The 16,824-nt window shown below is 44.4% G+C and overlaps 1 protein-coding gene across 3 annotated transcripts in view; it reads left to right on the top strand.

Annotated features, from left to right (window-relative positions):
* The window catches only part of ano3 (anoctamin 3), a gene marked incomplete at both ends in the record, with an annotated part of 99,535 nt that overhangs the window by 71,446 nt on the left and 11,265 nt on the right, over positions 1-16,824 (top strand). For all 3 annotated transcript variants that reach the window (XM_084335321.1, XM_084335320.1, XM_084335319.1), the window contains 6 exons: positions 3,968-4,023; positions 4,162-4,283; positions 5,663-5,797; positions 9,397-9,493; positions 10,031-10,091; positions 15,686-15,768. In XM_084335321.1, the coding sequence (XP_084191447.1) occupies positions 3,968-4,023; positions 4,162-4,283; positions 5,663-5,797; positions 9,397-9,493; positions 10,031-10,091; positions 15,686-15,768 (554 nt within the window). The remainder of the gene's footprint in view (positions 1-3,967; positions 4,024-4,161; positions 4,284-5,662; positions 5,798-9,396; positions 9,494-10,030; positions 10,092-15,685; positions 15,769-16,824) is intronic.

The raw sequence follows: 16,824 nt of genomic DNA, 5'->3' as shown, positions 1-16,824 counted from the left end.
AGTATGTAAATCAGATACTGACATGCTGTATGTTCATACAGGCTGTGGTCAACAAAAGGGAAGCAGCACCATGAAAGGCCTCTGGTTGTGGTTCTGAACACATGTGAGGAGCATAGAACCAATCCAATCATCTATGACAACTCTGAGCCATCACCTTTATCACATGATGCATTTCTTTCTTGATGGGGGCGTGGTCAGTGCCCCTGTCCATAACACATGAGTGCCCCAATATGAAGAGAATAATAATAGTAATGTATACTTTTATTAACCCCTTTGGGGAGATTCGTCCAACCATCCAGGAGCAGAGTGGCCACATAGCAGAACAGCCACACAGCAGAGAAGCCACACAGCAGAGAAGCCACACAGCAGAGCAGCCACACAGCAGAGCCACACAGCAGAGAAGCCACACAGCAGAGAAGCCACACAGCAGAGCCACACAGCAGAACAGCCACACAGCAGAGAAGCCACACAGCAGAGAAGCCACACAGCAGAGCCACACAGCAGAACAGCCACACAGCAGAGAAGCCACACAGCAGAGCCACACAGCAGAACAGCCACACAGCAGAGCCACACAGCAGAGAAGCCACACAGCAGAGAAGCCACACAGCAGAGCCACACAGCAGAACAGCCACACAGCAGAGAAGCCACACAGCAGAGCCACACAGCAGAGCAGCCACACAGCAGAGCCACACAGCAGAGAAGCCACACAGCAGAGAAGCCACACAGCAGAGCCACACAGCAGAACAGCCACACAGCCACACAGCAGAACAGCCACACAGCCACACAGCAGAGCCACACAGCAGAGAAGCCACACAGCAGAGCCACACAGCAGAGCAGCCACACAGCAGAGCCACACAGCAGAGAAGCCACACAGCAGAGCCACACAGCAGAACAGCCACACAGCCACACAGCAGAGCAGCCACACAGCAGAGCCACACAGCAGAGCAGCCACACAGCAGAGAAGCCACACAGCAGAGCAGCCACACAGCAGAACAGCCACACAGCAGAGCAGCCACACAGCAGAGCAGCCACACAGCAGAGAAGCCACACAGCAGAGCAGCCACACAGCAGAGCCACACAGCAGAACAGCCACACAGCAGAGAAGCCACACAGCAGAGCAGCCACACAGCAGCTCCTGGGCTAAGGGCACCGGCAGGATACACCTACTGTAGCAGCATGCATGTGTTTTTATGGTGTCGGAGGAAACCCACACAGACCCACGGGGAGAGAACATGTAAACTGCACACAGAAAAAGCCCCCCCCCCTGCTGGGGTTTGAACCCAGGACCTTCTTGCTGTGAGGCAACAGCACTAACCGCTGTGCCACCGTGGCTCCCTACATAATGTAATAAAAGGGATGTCAGCCATATGCTAATGCCTTCTCCATAAGCAGCTTGAGATGAGTCCTGAGATGGTGGTTTCCACACTGCTATCACAAAGCACATGCTGGCATCTGTGTGCACGCACACACACATATATATTTTACATATATCATTTCAGATAACAGATACAGATAACGGCTGTTATCTGAAACTGCATGTTACGTGATAGTTATCCTGATAAATCTTCTCAGCTTCCCCTCTCAGTTATTTATTATTTATTTATTTGTTTGCTTGTTTGTTTGACAGGGACAGCACACAATAGAATCTATACTGCACCAGATACAGCCAAAGGCTAATTCTCATCTGTAGTCCCTGGGCGGAAGCCACAAACACATAAGAAATTCAGTACAGAATACAATAGCAAGTCAATTCAAGAGACAGTAGTTAAGTTAATACAGTACAAAATTAGATATCTACCATTAAAAGGGATTTGCATAAATAATTAATTAGATTCTCTAGTGTTGACAGGATACATTTTTCCTGTAACTAAGTGTTATCACATTATCCAGTCCAGGAAGCCAGACGATGGTCCAAACGAGCACTCAAAATCATAATCTCAGAAATGATGATGATGAGAATTGGCCGAACCCTTGAAGAAAATTAATTGATCCAGTCAGGGCTGGACTGGGGAAATCATTCAGGCCAGGAAATATAGTGGGAAATATATAGCCCTAGTCAGGCCACTTTTTAAGCAGGGGTCTGGGGGTCCTCCTCTAGGAACATGTTAGTTACACAAATTAATGAGCCAACAACTGCTTAGTACAATCTACTGTTATAAACCTCAAATAGGACAAAAGGACTAACGTTTAACCAATATTTATTAAATAATAATAAGAAAACTATAGGCCTACATACAAATATTTTAATGCGGTGTGGACTTCAGTTCATCAGTGGTGGGTGCAGGGTGTTGAATAAAAAAATGTATTCTGCAGGCTACTGGCCTGACTGAAGAAAAAGGCATGCAGGCCACTTAGCAGGCCAGGGAAAACTCGGTGTGTCCCGTCTTGTCTCGTCTTGTCTCGTCTTGTCTCATCTTGTCCCATCTTGTCTCGTCTTGTCTTGTCTTGTCTCGTTTTGTGCCGCCTTGTCTCGTTTTGTCTCGTCCGTCTTGAATAATGTTTTTTGTGTTTCGTTGAATATGTTTTCATGTTCTTCTCTCGCTGTCGGCTGTATTCATTCAACATTTAATTAATTTAAAAGTCATTATTAAACCATTTCATGATTAGAATTAGCCCAGTCTGCCAAATGCAGCGCACAATAATAATCACAGTAATAATGATAATTTATTTATGTAATTATGATTGTGCCTCGTTGTAATGAGTTGGTATTTGACACCGCTGTGCACAAACGCTGCTATGGACACCAAGAGCTTATCATCCAGCAGAAAATTAGAGTGGTATTATCTAACAGGAGCTAATTCACGTCTCCTCATCAAAGGGGTTTAATGCCATCAAGCACGTTAGCTGGTTCACCAAGCTACGTTACATAATGCAATAAATTATTATCACTGTAGGACAGTAGATTTAAATAGATCTCACTCATTAGTCATTTTTAACATTTGACGAGTAAGAAAGAAAAAGTGCCATTTAGCTACGATTATTCTACTGTTACAGGAGTTGCATTAAGATAAGATAAGATATTCCTTTATTGATCCTCTTGGGGAAATTCGGTGTGGATTGATCCACACCTTCACCCTCCTTCAGACCCCTTAAATGTCTTAAGACTGGTCTCCATGCCTTATCAAACACTCTGCTCTCCTGAATCTAAGCTTCTGTCCTTTTGATGTTTCTAGTCCACCGCAGCCTTTTAAACATTGTAGGTCATTTTAACACCAATTATTTTATCCCCCGAACGGTATTGTTTGACTCAAAAGGCCTTTTTGTTTGTCGACTAGAAACAAGCCCTCGTTTTTTTTTTTACTTTATAACTTGCTCTCTGCTGATATCACCCAGGTTGTAAGGTAGAACTTCTTCCCTGAGCGACCAATGAACAGGGTGCGTTGAAGTGTTTTTCCACATTTGGTCTGTTGTTCTGTTTGTGTAAAACACAGAGTGATTAGTGTATAAATAAATATATATATGAGTATGAACATGTTACTCTAGTTTCTTCTCTGCCCATTGACCATATTCACATGCCGGCCATTTTGCTCTTATGTCATGCTCAGGTTGGGTTCCCTTCAGGGCCGTAATGGGAAAATCTTTCAGGCCGGGAAATATAGCACGAAATATAGCATAATAGGCCACCTTTTAAGCAGGGGAAGGAAGGTAATTTTATTTCTGCAGGTCATTTAGCAGAGCAGGCCACTGGTCTAATGGCCAGTCTGGGTCTGTTGAGAGGTCCTCCAACTCATCTTCACTATCATGCGGCATGATAGTGAAGATGAGTTGGAGGACCTCTCAACAGACCCAGACTGTATGCGTCACAACTAGAAACACTGTTGTTTTTAGGCATGCAGGCCACTTAGCAGGCCAGACCACCAGGAAACCTCCCAGTGCTCCCGCTGGTCTTCTCACACAAGAACAAAATGGCCACCGTGTGTCTATTGTCATTCCTTTGTCATGAAGTCTACTGAACGTTGTGTTGCAGGTATAAATCGTCTGCTCGGCAACAACACATATGAAGCCGCGTTTCCTCCACACGAGGTGAGAAACCAGGATTCCTTTGGATTCTCAAACACTGTGGACCTTTTCATTTGAATGTTGTTTTTACATTTAATAAGCACTCTTAGTCCAGGCCTTCACGTCTCTTGCTGTAATGCGGACTGTTACTCGCTCTGTCAGGGTGCCTACAAGAGCAGACATTCCATCAAGACCCACGGTGCCCAGAACCAACGACACCTGCTGTATGAGCGGTGGGCCCGCTGGGGAATCTGGTACAAGTACCAGCCTCTGGACCTCATCAGGTGAGAATCCCTCTGGACACACTCCCTCCCTGACACCTGCTGGTTGATTGATTGAATTGATTTAATTTATTTGATTCATAAAAGATACATATAAAACTGCCCAGCAGGAATGCATACATTTAAAAAATCATCAAGGTTAAAAACACAATAAAGCCAAAAGGCTTATTTCCATTGTGGACCTCTGGGGGTAGGGGCTGGGGTGGGGTATGGTGGGCAGTTGGCTGGCAGAAACAGTATAGCTATTCTGAAGGCCAAATACAAAAATACTAAACAAACCACACAATTTCACTACATTAAACAAGTCAACGCCAAATACACAATCAAATTCAATTAATCTACAGCGTTCGCCTTCAGCTTCAGTCCGTCTAATTAATAATAAAATCAAAGATCCATCTGTAAACACACATTACACATCAGTTTTAACAACTCATCCTATCCTTCCTAGCTTCTATGAGAATCAAATAGAGGCAGACGCTAACCACTTTTTCAAAGCGGTCTTAAAGCTTCTTTCCATAGCTAGTGCTTTGCAAGAGGTAGGTAACTGGTTCCATAGAACTCCATAGAACTCCTGCCATATACAAAAATTTATTTTGCCCCATAGAACTCCTAAACCTGTGTGGAATTATATCCCTCTGGCTGCCTCTCGCGGAGTATTTGTCTCACTCACAAATGCTCTCTTGTTTATTTAGTATGAAAGCCTTTTAGCCTCGTTAGATGGTACTCTGTGAAGGGTGACATGGGGAGGAGGACATTATGGGTATGTAGCATTGGCTTTAGCGCACAGAGTCACTATGGATGCAACATTATGTTCTATAATTTTCAGTTAGGAGTTGCAACGGCTTAGATGTACATGTAAGTGATGTTTTTCGTCAAAATGTTAGATTTTGGACTGTTTGGACAATTATCTAATTGATATGGTATACAGTAGTTGGTAACATTTGACAATCGCCTCATCTCAGTGCCTCTACTGTATGTTCGACACTGTTTGACAAACAATATTACATACCCTTAGCTGCCGCAGTTGTACCCTTCCTGCTGAATTGTTGTACACAACCTGTAAGTCGCTTTGGATGAAAGCGTCAGCTAAATGACTAAATGTGAATGTAAATCCATGGCACTTTGAAGACAATTTTCTCAAAAACATGGTTTGGTGACACCAGTCAACGGTACTGGTACATCACTCACTTGAGAAAAAAACGAAATTCTTATAAAGTTCTCGTTCCAACAGTGTATAGAACTCTCAACAACAAAGCCACACACATACCAGGCTTGATGAATTCTTTCCACCACGTCGTCTGGATGAGGTCTAATTAAAAGTCTACCCGCCGTGTCGTGAGCTGCTGTTACAGATCTGTGCCCCCGCTGTGGTCTCCTTGCAGGCGGTACTTCGGGGAGAAGATCGGCCTGTACTTTGCTTGGCTCGGCTGGTACACCGGCATGCTGATCCCTGCCGCCCTGGTAGGCCTCTTTGTCTTCCTCTACGGTCTCTTCACCATGGACTCCAGCCAAGTCAGGTCAGGTCAGATCACACACACGCACACCACACACACACACACACACACACACACACACACACACACACACACACACCTACACACACACACACACACACACACACACACACACACACACACACACACACACACACACACACACACACACACACACACACACACACACACACACACACACACACACACACACACACACACACACACACACACACACACACACACACACACACACACACACACACACACACCACACACACACACACACACACACACACACACACACACACACACACACACACACACACACACACACTGTATACCAGGGCTATTCAACTGGCGGCCCGCGGGCCGGATCCGGCCCGCAAAAGATTACATGATAAAAAAATAATAATAATAATAATAATAATATATATATATATATATTTTTTTTTTTTACTTTTTTCTTTTCATGTCAACGTTCACATGCACAATTGAGCCAAAAGTCACTCAATTAATGACAGATTTCATTGATAAATTGAGGGAAAACTTTGCAAGTCGATTTGATGAATTTGACATGCCCAGAGAATTGATGCATTTTGTGAGCAACCCATTTGCCAATGTAGCTGCTATTTCCACAAAAGGACAAGAGTTCCTTGCATCACTTCACATTGATGAAGGTCTCCTGCAACTTGAAATAATTGACATGCAAGCATCATCTGCTCTGAAGCAGGCACTTGAGAATGAATCCACCACAACATTTTGGATAAAGTGTATTCATGTCAACACATTCCCCAAAATAAAAACGCTGGCAATATCTGTGCTAACAATGTTTGGCTCAACATACACCTGTGAATCCAGTTTCTTTCACATGAATGCCATTAAAACAAGCAACCGTGCCTCCTTGACAAATGAGCATTTGCATCACTGTTTGCGGGTAGCCCTCACTTCCTATGAACCCTCTTTCTCTGCCATTGCCCAGTCAAAGAAGTGCAATCTCTCTCATTAGATGTGTGTATGTAGGCTAGGCCTGTCTGCCCCCCCCTGATGTTTGAGAGTTAAGAGTGGACAATAAGTGCTAATAAGATGCTGTGATTTGCTGTTGTTGCACAGACATGAAGCACTTTTTCATAAGCTCAGCTGCACTATAAATGTGTTTTTTTGTTCAAGTGTTGATGTTAGAATGTTCAGATGCACATCATGCACACATCATTTTATTTTATTTTTATATTGAAATGTTGAAGAGGAGATGTTGCAGTTGTTGCACAGTCATAAATGAAGCACTTTTTGCAGGAGATGTTGCAGATGTGGCACATAAATGAAGCACTTTTTTTGAAAAGTATACTACTTTTGCAATGTAGTTAAATAAAAGTTGTGAAAATGTGGTTGCGTGTTGTGTCAAGTGTACATATATTCATAGCACGGGGAGGCGCCGTGGCAGTCCGGCCCCTGGCCCCTTGGGTTTCTGACAATGTGGCCCCCTGAACAATTTAGTTGAATAGCCCTGCTGTATACGCTTTCAAAGGCATTTTAAGTTCCTAGGTAATGTATACTGTTATGGTTATACTAGACTGTTTCAAAGGCATTTTAAGTTGTTAGATAATGTATACTGTTATACTATAGACTGTTTCAAAGGCACGTTACATTGCTAGGTAACAACATTTAAATTGGCTAGGTAACAATATTTTACATTGCTAGGTAACAACATTTTAATTGGCTAGGTAACGACATAGTTGTTCCAGTTGAATATGTGGTTTTAATACCACATTTAATACCAATTTTAATACCAAAACAGCTGATGTCATCCTACACTTAGTTCAAAATGTCAGTTACTGGCAATTGTCCAAATTAATTATAGTCAAACAGTACACCTGGACACCATCAGCCAAGTCCAAGGTCTGCAGCACCAGAGAGGCACCATTAGTGCTGCTGTCTGTAGCACCAGAGAGGCACCATTAGTGCTGCTGTATGTAGCACCAGAGAGGCACCATTAGTGCTGCTGTCTGTAGCACCAGAGAGGCACCATTAGTGCTGCTGTCTGTAGCACCAGAGAGGCACCATTAGTGCTGCTGTCTGTAGCACCAGAGAGGCACCATTAGTGCTGCTGTCAGAGAGGCACCATTAGTGCTGCTGTCTGTAGCACCAGAGAGGCACCATTAGTGCTGCTGTCTGCAGCACCAGAGAGGCACCATTAGTGCTGCTGTCTGTAGCACCAGAGAGGCACCATTAGTGCTGCTGTCTGTAGCACCAGAGAGGCACCATTAGTGCTGCTGTCTGTAGCACCAGAGAGGCACCATTAGTGCTGCTGTCTGTAGCACCAGAGAGGCACCATTAGTGCTGCTGTCTGTAGCACCAGAGAGGCACCATTAGTGCTGCTGTCTGTAGCACCAGAGAGGCACCATTAGTGCTGCTGTCTGTAGCACCAGAGAGGCACCATTAGTGCTGCTGTCTGTAGCACCAGAGAGGCACCATTATTGCTGCTGTCTGTAGCACCAGATAGGCACCATTAGTGCTGATGTAGGACAAGGTCTGTACATACATGTAAACAACAACATTCATTTTGGACTTGCCAAATTATTTTTTATAATAATTTCATTAATTAATAATCTTTGGGGGGGGGAGCACCTTTCTAAAAGCTCTAAAGATGGTTACTCTACATAAAAACCTTTAATAAGGCTCTAATACAGTGAACACTTGATGGTTTATATCCGAATCTGAGCCACATCTTTGTACGTACATTTGTTTATAAACCTAACCCTGACCTTAAGCTCACTGGAGACGTCACGCCTAACTAAAGCAGAGATCACGCGCTGAAACATTTGGTGGTTGATCCCCTAATCTGTTTAAATGATTCATGAAACTAGATGTGACTCACCATGCATGCGGCGGACGCACGTGGGAGGAGTTCATTAAAATGATCCTCGCACGGCGGTGGCGTGTTTAGCTGACCGCACGGGAAACGTGTAAAAAACAACCCGGGACGCCTGAATACTTTAGACAACAAATGTTTGTTTCCACGTCTCTGATTGGCCAGGTCATGTGACATGTACGCCCAATCGTGGGACCGCAAGTTTCTACACTGGTTAAGCTTAGGCGCTCTTTCGAAGTTGGTTAAGGTTAGAGTTTGTCTTAGAGCATGGCGATAGAACGCCTGCCCTGATTCCAAACTCTAACCTTAACCAACTGCGAAAGAGTCGCCTAAGCTTAACCAGTGATAAACTAGGCGTTAGGTAGTTTGCAGGCTGTTAGACCCGGAAATAGGCGCCGAACTTGCCGTCCCACGATTGGCGCACATGTCACATGACCTGGCCAATCAGAGCGCAAAACTCGAACGCGGAAACAAACATTTGTTGTCGAAAGTATAGACGCACCCGGGAGATGTGATGAGATGAGAGTTACCTGATGAAAGTGTTCTAGTGAAACTGTTGTACGAAATCACATCTCATGGTTTTACACTATATTTCATATATACATCAGTATTTCATCTTGGCCTGGTGGCTTTGTGCCGTGCTGATACACAGTATAAATCAGTGTGATACAAAGTATCTTAGTTGTATCAGTGTAATATATTATATATAATAAGACGTTAATGTTCTTGATTGTCTTGCTCACTGTCTTTTTAGTAAAGAGATCTGTGAGGCCAACACCACCATTATGTGTCCCATGTGTGAAGAGAACTGCAACCCCTGGACCCTGAGTGACAGCTGTGTCTTTGCCAAGGTCAGTATAGTCCTCAGTAATGTTATATTACTGTGTCTATAAGGTCAGTATAGTCCTCAGTAATGTTATATTACTGTGTCTATAAGGTCAGTATAGTCCTCAGTAATGTTATATTACTGTGTCTATAAGGTCAGTATAGTCCTCAGTAATGTTATATTACTGTGTCTATAAGGTCAGTATAGTCCTCAGTAATGTTATATTACTGTGTCTATAAGGTCAGTATAGTCCTCAGTAATGTTATATTACTGTGTCTATAAGGTCAATATAGTCCTCAGTAATGTTATATTACTGTGTCTATAAGGTCAATATAGTCCTCAGTAATGTTATATTACTGTGTCTATAAGGTCAGTATAGTCCTCGGTAATGTTATATTACTGCTGTATCTATAAGGTGAGTATAGTCCTCAGTAATGTTATATAATGCGTGTGTGTGTGTGTGTGTGTGTGTGGGTGTGTGTGTGTGTGTGTGTGTGTGTGTGTGTGTGTGTGTGTGTGTGTGTGTGTGTGTGTGTGTGTGTGTGGTGTGTACGCGTTTCAGGTGACCCATCTGTTTGACAACGGGGGAACTGTGTTCTTCGCTATTTTCATGGCTATATGGGGTAGGTGGTGAGTCTCTTGTGGTGTGGTGTTCAGTGATTACAATTAAGAATCTAAAAGTCTGAGCTTAAAGGAACACGCCATCATTATGGGAAATGTGCTTACCGTCTTCTCCTAGAGTCAGACAAGAGGATACCAATGCACTAAACGCATAGAGAGGAAATTGGTATCTATCTTCTTGTCTGATGGTAAGCACATTTCCCATAATGTTGGCGTGCCCCTTTAAGTATCTAATAGATTGGTTGTATCTAATCAATCACTTGTGCTTAGCCTCATACAAACACAGCTGCTGGAAGCGGAACGTAGTAGTGGATCATGGTTCTGTTTCTCTAATAGACTCTAAAAACATTGAGGTGTTTTTCCCCACAGAATTTATTATTGCTGCAGTAAAAACAACACTGCAAAACCGATCAGAGGTGAGAGGAACGAGAAGGAAACTACACTCTTGTCTTCCAAGATTAGTAATAGATTCACAAATTTAAAAAATGTCAGTTCTCACTCTTTTGATATGGTTCCAACTTTCTCAATGCCGTAGAACTACAGATGCAGTGAAGGACAGTGTGGCCCTTTCAGCATGTTGGTCACCGGGTTGCGCGCACAATAACGATACTCAACCAGTAGGGGGCGCTCAGGTTACAGTACATCAATGTGCGCCACATCGATTTCCTGGAATTGGAATGAGCCCTTCATGTTGCAGTAGTTGCTGGTGGTATTTTCAAACCAAACCTTTAATGGCATCTCTCAAATCAACGTGCAATACAGTTATGACAACATTTTTGGAAATTAGCTTATCATATTTTCCAGAGAGAGATAAGAAGATAGATACCAGTTTCCTTTCTGTGCGTTCAGTAGAAAGCTATCTGGCTGCACGTTAGCTTAGCAATGAATTGAAGCGGACAGTGCCGGTTAGCCTTCGTAAAGGTGTTAGTTGGACAATGCCTAGGCTAACCGGCACTGTCCGCTTCCATTCATTGTGCTAAGCTAGGCTAACATGCAGCCAGATACCTTTCTACTGAACGCACAGAGAGGAAACTGGTATCTATCTTCTTGTCTCTCTCTGGAGAAGACGGTAAGCTAATTTCCCAAAATGTTGGCGTGTTCCTTTAATGTTCGTGTCAATTAAACAAGAACAAGAGTATTAATGGTTAGTTTGCTAAATCCTACAGATTGCCAAGATTAGCCAAGCAGAAAGACTCACACAATATACAAGCTTCATGACACAAGGGTTAATAGCAATCGAGAATCTAATCTATCGCATTGCCTAGGTGACAAATAAAGAATCGATTCTTAATCGAATCGTGATCCCGAGAATAGAAATTGAATTGATGAGATTCCCAAACATTCCCACCCGTAAACCCGATACAGTGCCCCTACAGGAGATCACCAAATACACCAATCAATTTGTCAACTAATAAAGTGTAGTGAGTTAAAGGTGCCGGCATAGATAACGTTCAGTCACTAGATGTCATTTATCCAATCAGGTGCATTCCACGTGGGGAAATGGGAAGTAGGGAGGGAATACATGCATGTAAACAACAACATAAAACGATTTTTAAATGAAAAATCCATTCATCAATAATCTATTTGGTGGAAAAGCAACAATTCCTTTCTTGTATTACCTTTGTAAAAGCTCTGTGGATGTATTGTAAAAGATGAAATAATAAATAAATAAAAGATTACTCTACATAAAAAGTGTATCTATAGCACCTTTAATACTGTTTTGCTAGCGCATATCTGGGTCACAGATAAGACAGTTTCCCTACACAGTTAAGATGTTATCATATCTGCTCAAACATGCACACCAAGCACAGCTGCTTGATTGTTGTTGTAATATTATATACAGTCTGGTAGGAAATATGAACAAGTAAACTCACCCAACTTTGTAAAAATCCACGGTCTGTAGAACGCTCACATCCGCTATCATCTACTTCTGATACATTTTCATCAAATGTGCTGCCATGGAAACAACCATCTAATCTTCTACAGCAGCTTCATCAAATATGAAGAACAGGAGAAGAAGAATAGGAGAAGAAGAAGAACAGAAGAAGAACAGAAGAAGAAGAACAGAAGAAGAACAGAATAAGAATAGGATAAGAAGAACAGGAGAAGAAGAACAGGAGAAGAAGAACACCAGAAGAAGAACAGAAGAAGAAGAACAGAAGAAGAACAGGAGAAGAAGAACAGAATAAGAATAGGATAAGAAGAACAGGAGAAGAAGAACAGGAGAAGAAGAACATGAAAAGAAGAACACCAGAAGAACACCAGAAGAAGAACACCAAAATAACACAAGAATGCGAACACCAGAAGAATAACACAAGAAGAACACCAGAAGAAGAACAGGAGAAGAAGAACAGGAGAAGAGGAACACCAGAAGAACATGAGAAGAAGAACAGGAGAAGATGAACACCAGAAGAAGAACACCAGAAGAAGAACACCAGAAGAAGAACAGGAGACGAAGAACAGAAGAAGAACACCAGAAGAACAGAAGAATAACACCAGAAGAATATGAGAAGAACACCAGAAGAAGAACACCAGAAGACGTACAGGAGAAGAGGAAGAGGAGAAGAGAAACACCAGAAGAAGAACAGGGGAAGACGAAGAACAGAAGAAGAACATGAGAAGAACACCAGAAGAAGTACAGGAGAAGAGGAACAACAGAAGAAGAATAACAGAAGAAGAACAGGAGAAGAAGAACACGTAAGCGTTATAACTACAGATGGAGTAGATTTTTACGAAGTTGTGGTGAGTTTATATGATATATTCTATACATTCACATACATTCTTGAGGAGTTTTACAGCCCCAAAATAAAGCATATTTAATTGAAAAAGAAATCTCTATTATAGACGGGTTTCTTGTTTATACTGTGTTCGAGCCAATCAGCAATACCTGCTTAATCATGTGACTGAGTTGCCCCCTACCTGCTCAATCTGCGTGCTGCGCTAACAGGGCTCTATGGAGAAACCATGGCACTCCCCTGACTAAAGGTATAATGGAGCTCTGTGGAGAAACCATGGCACTCCCCTGACTAAAGGTATAATGGAGCTCTGTGGAGAAACCATGGCACTCCCCTGACTAGAAGTATAATGGAGCTCTATGGAGAAACCATGGCACTCCCCTGACTAAAAGTATAATGGAGCTCTATGGAGAAACCATGGCACTCCCCTGACTAAAAGTATAGTGGAGCTCTATGGAGAAACCATGACACTCCCCTGACTAAAAGTATAATGGATCTCTATGGAGAAACCATGGCACTCCCCTGACTAAAAGTATAATAGAGCTCTATGGAGAAACCATGGCACTCCCCTGACTAAAAGTATAATAGAGCTCTATGGAGAAACCATGGCACTCCCCTGACTAAAAGTATAATGGATCTCTATGGAGAAACCATTGCTTCCTTGATGCGTGCGCACACCAAGTGTGACGTGGATGAGATAGCTGTATATCAAGAGCTCAGACAATCAAACTAGAGAATGAAAATAATGTCTGCGCCTCTTTATTTCTATTTTAGGTTGATGGGGCTACCCGTTTGTTCACGTTTGGATTGTGGATTAGGCCTTTAAACCCTGATAAATTCTGTCCATAATTCCACATTAACTCTAATAATTAGCTCATGTAATTAACCACTTCCCTAGGAGGTGGAGGCTGCTGTCAGGATCACACTGCTGTCAGGATCACACTGCTGTCAGGATCACACTGCTGTCAGGGCTGAAGGAATGCACCACAGCGACTCTATGCTCATACAGTCATGTTATCCAGCACTGGGGCACTGTAGACGGGAAGCGCACTGTGCAGTGTCTGGCCTAGATCCATCTATCAACCCGGCCTGTTAAATAATTACAGTCCCGTGTCCAGAGGGGACGGCTGGCCCATTGTGTTCTGCATGTGTTGGACTTAATGAGAGCCGAGGGGAGTCAGCAGGATGGAGGGGAGTCAGAGGGGGGTCAGCAGGATGGAGGAGAGTCAGCAGGATGGAGGGGAGTCAGAGGGGGGTCAGCAGGATGGAGGGGAGTCAGCAGGATGGAGGGGAGTCATCAGCAGGATGGAGGGGAGTCAGCAGGATGGATGGGGAGTCAGAGGGGGGTCAGCAGGGTGGAGGGGAGTCAGCAGGATGGAGGGGAGTCAGAGGGGGGTCAGCAGGATGGAGGGGAGTCAGCAGGATGGAGGGGAGTCAGCAGGATGGAGGGGAGTCAGCAGGAGGGAGGGGAGTCAGCAGGATGGAGGGGAGTCAGCAGGATGGAGGGGAGTCAGCAGGAGGGAGGGGAGTCAGCAGGATGGAGGGGAGTCAGAGGGGAGTCAGCAGGATGGAGGGGAGTCATCAGCAGGATGGAGGGGAGTCATCAGCAGGATGGAGGGGAGTCAGCAGGATGGAGGGGAGTCAGAGGGGAGTCAGCAGGATGGAGGGGAGTCATCAGCAGGATGGAGGGGAGTCAGCAGGATGGAGGGGAGTCAGAGGGGAGTCAGCAGGATGGAGGGGAGTCATCAGCAGGATGGAGGGGGGGGAGTCAGCAGGATGGAGGGGGGTCAGCAGGATGGAGGGGAGTCATCAGCAGGATGGAGGGGAGTCATCAGCAGGATGGAGGGGGGTCAGCAGGATGGAGGGGAGTCAGCAGGGTGGAGGGGAGTCATCAGCAGGATGGAGGGGGTCAGCAGGATGGAGGGGGGTCAGCAGGATGGAGGGGAGTCAGCAGGATGGAGGGGGGTCAGCAGGATGGAGGGGAGTCAGCAGGATGGAGGGGAGTCAGCAGGATGGAGGGGGGTCAGCAGGATGGAGGGGGTCAGCAGGATGGAGGGGGGTCAGCAGGATGGAGGGGGGTCAGCAGGATGGAGGGGAGTCAGCAGGATGGAGGGGGGTCAGCAGGATGGAGGGGAGTCAGCAGGATGGAGGGGAGTCAGCAGGATGGAGGGGGGTTGCCCAGCCACTCTGCTTGGGTGTCAGTGGCACCTAAATCCAGCTTCAAGACCAAAGGCAGCAGTGCTGCTGTTAATGTACTCCAGGGCTGCTGTGTGAGAGATGGAGAGGAAGAACCCGTTGGCCCAAGGGGCAGAACACAAGCATCTGCGCTCTCTCTCTCTCTCTCTCTCTCTCTCTCTCTCTCTCTCTCTCTCTCTCTCTCTCTCTCTCTCTCTCTCTCTCTCTCTCTCTCTCTCTCTCTCTCTCTCTCTCTCTCTCTCTCTCACCCCCTCTTTAAACAGAAGTGGGTCAAGCTATATAAAACTAGTCCAACATCTTCAACAGCAGTCCAAGTTGTAGTGACTGGGAAGTCTCTCCTCTCGGTGCTTTCTAGAGCTTTGTTTCCTCTGTGTGCCCTGAATGTGTCACCAGGACATGTACTGTTTAAGCCTCCAAATAAATAACCAGAAACCAGATCGCTCTATGATCCCATGACAATAATCACGAATTCCCGTTCATCGAATGCACATCACTTGACTCGGAAGCATCATTTTATGTCAGAATGTCTGAACACAACAGGATATTGATCCACTCCGTTCACTCCCATTTCTTGAGCCGCGTGTCGCGATCACACAAATCATTCCGTTCGATACGAGAGTAGATCGATGATGTAATGGATCCCTGTCCTGTATGTTCCATTTCAGCCACGGTATTCCTTGAGTTCTGGAAGAGGAGGAGGGCGGAGCTGACCTATGACTGGGATCTCATCGATTGGGAAGACGAAGAGGTAAGACAGCGATATCCTGGGACGGATCAGATGTCCTTTTCTCCACCTCACATAGATGTGTAGCAGTTTGTTGCCCCCGGGTTCGTTACCCAACAGCACGGTGGAGACAGTTTTGCTTCTCAAATAAACTGATGTGTTATCTTAGGCGCACACACAATATAAAGGCTTGTGTTTTACGCGCACAGACAATATATAGCAAGCAACGCAAGGCTTGTGTTTTACGCGCACACACAATATATAACAACGCACGCACAGCTGGTATTTTACACGCACAGTGCTGCACACACAATATATAACAACGCACGGCTTGTATTTTACGCGCAGACACAATATATAACAACGCACAGCTTGTATTTTACTCGCAGACACAATATATAACAACGCACAGCTTGTATTTTACGTGAACACACAATATATAACAACGCACGGCTTGTGTTTTATGCGCAGACACAATAAATAACAACGCACGGCTTGTGATTTTTTTTGTCAAATCAGTTGTGCAATAGTCACTTTTGGTGAGTTGTTTCTATACAATTCACTTATATGACATTTAGGTATGACACAGGACTATAAGCATTTTTAGTATAGAAATGTGTCAACAGACTAAAGCAGGGAACCACAATATTTTGCATACAAATTATGCAGAATGTAATATCATAACTGTCTATTATTTTTCTTGCAATCGAGCCAATTTTCCTTAGGTACGGTTTTGATGTGTGTGTTCAACAGAATGTAGTATCAAAAACACATTCACAAAAAGTATGGGTTACTGAATGCTGAACTGCAGTGTAATAATCACTAAGCCATTGTAAGACCTTACCTGTGTCCCTGTATCACTTGTCTCTGCTGCCCTTTGATTAAAAAACATCTGTATGAGGGCGGCTAAGTGGCGCAGTGGGCAAGGCGCTCGCCACTAGTGCAGGAGATGCTGGGTTTGAGCCCAGCTCTCGGCATTGCTACCAGCTTGGCTGGTCGTTCATACTAACACAATTGGCAGTGTTAGGGGTGGGAAAGCTGGTGGGTGGGTCCTGGTCGTTGTTAACAGCGACTCCTACA

This window comes from Notolepis coatsorum, assembly GCF_963971535.1.
Source record: "Notolepis coatsorum genome assembly, chromosome: 18".
NCBI lineage: Eukaryota > Metazoa > Chordata > Actinopteri > Aulopiformes > Paralepididae > Notolepis > Notolepis coatsorum.
This window is presented reverse-complemented; position numbering and strand designations above follow the sequence as displayed.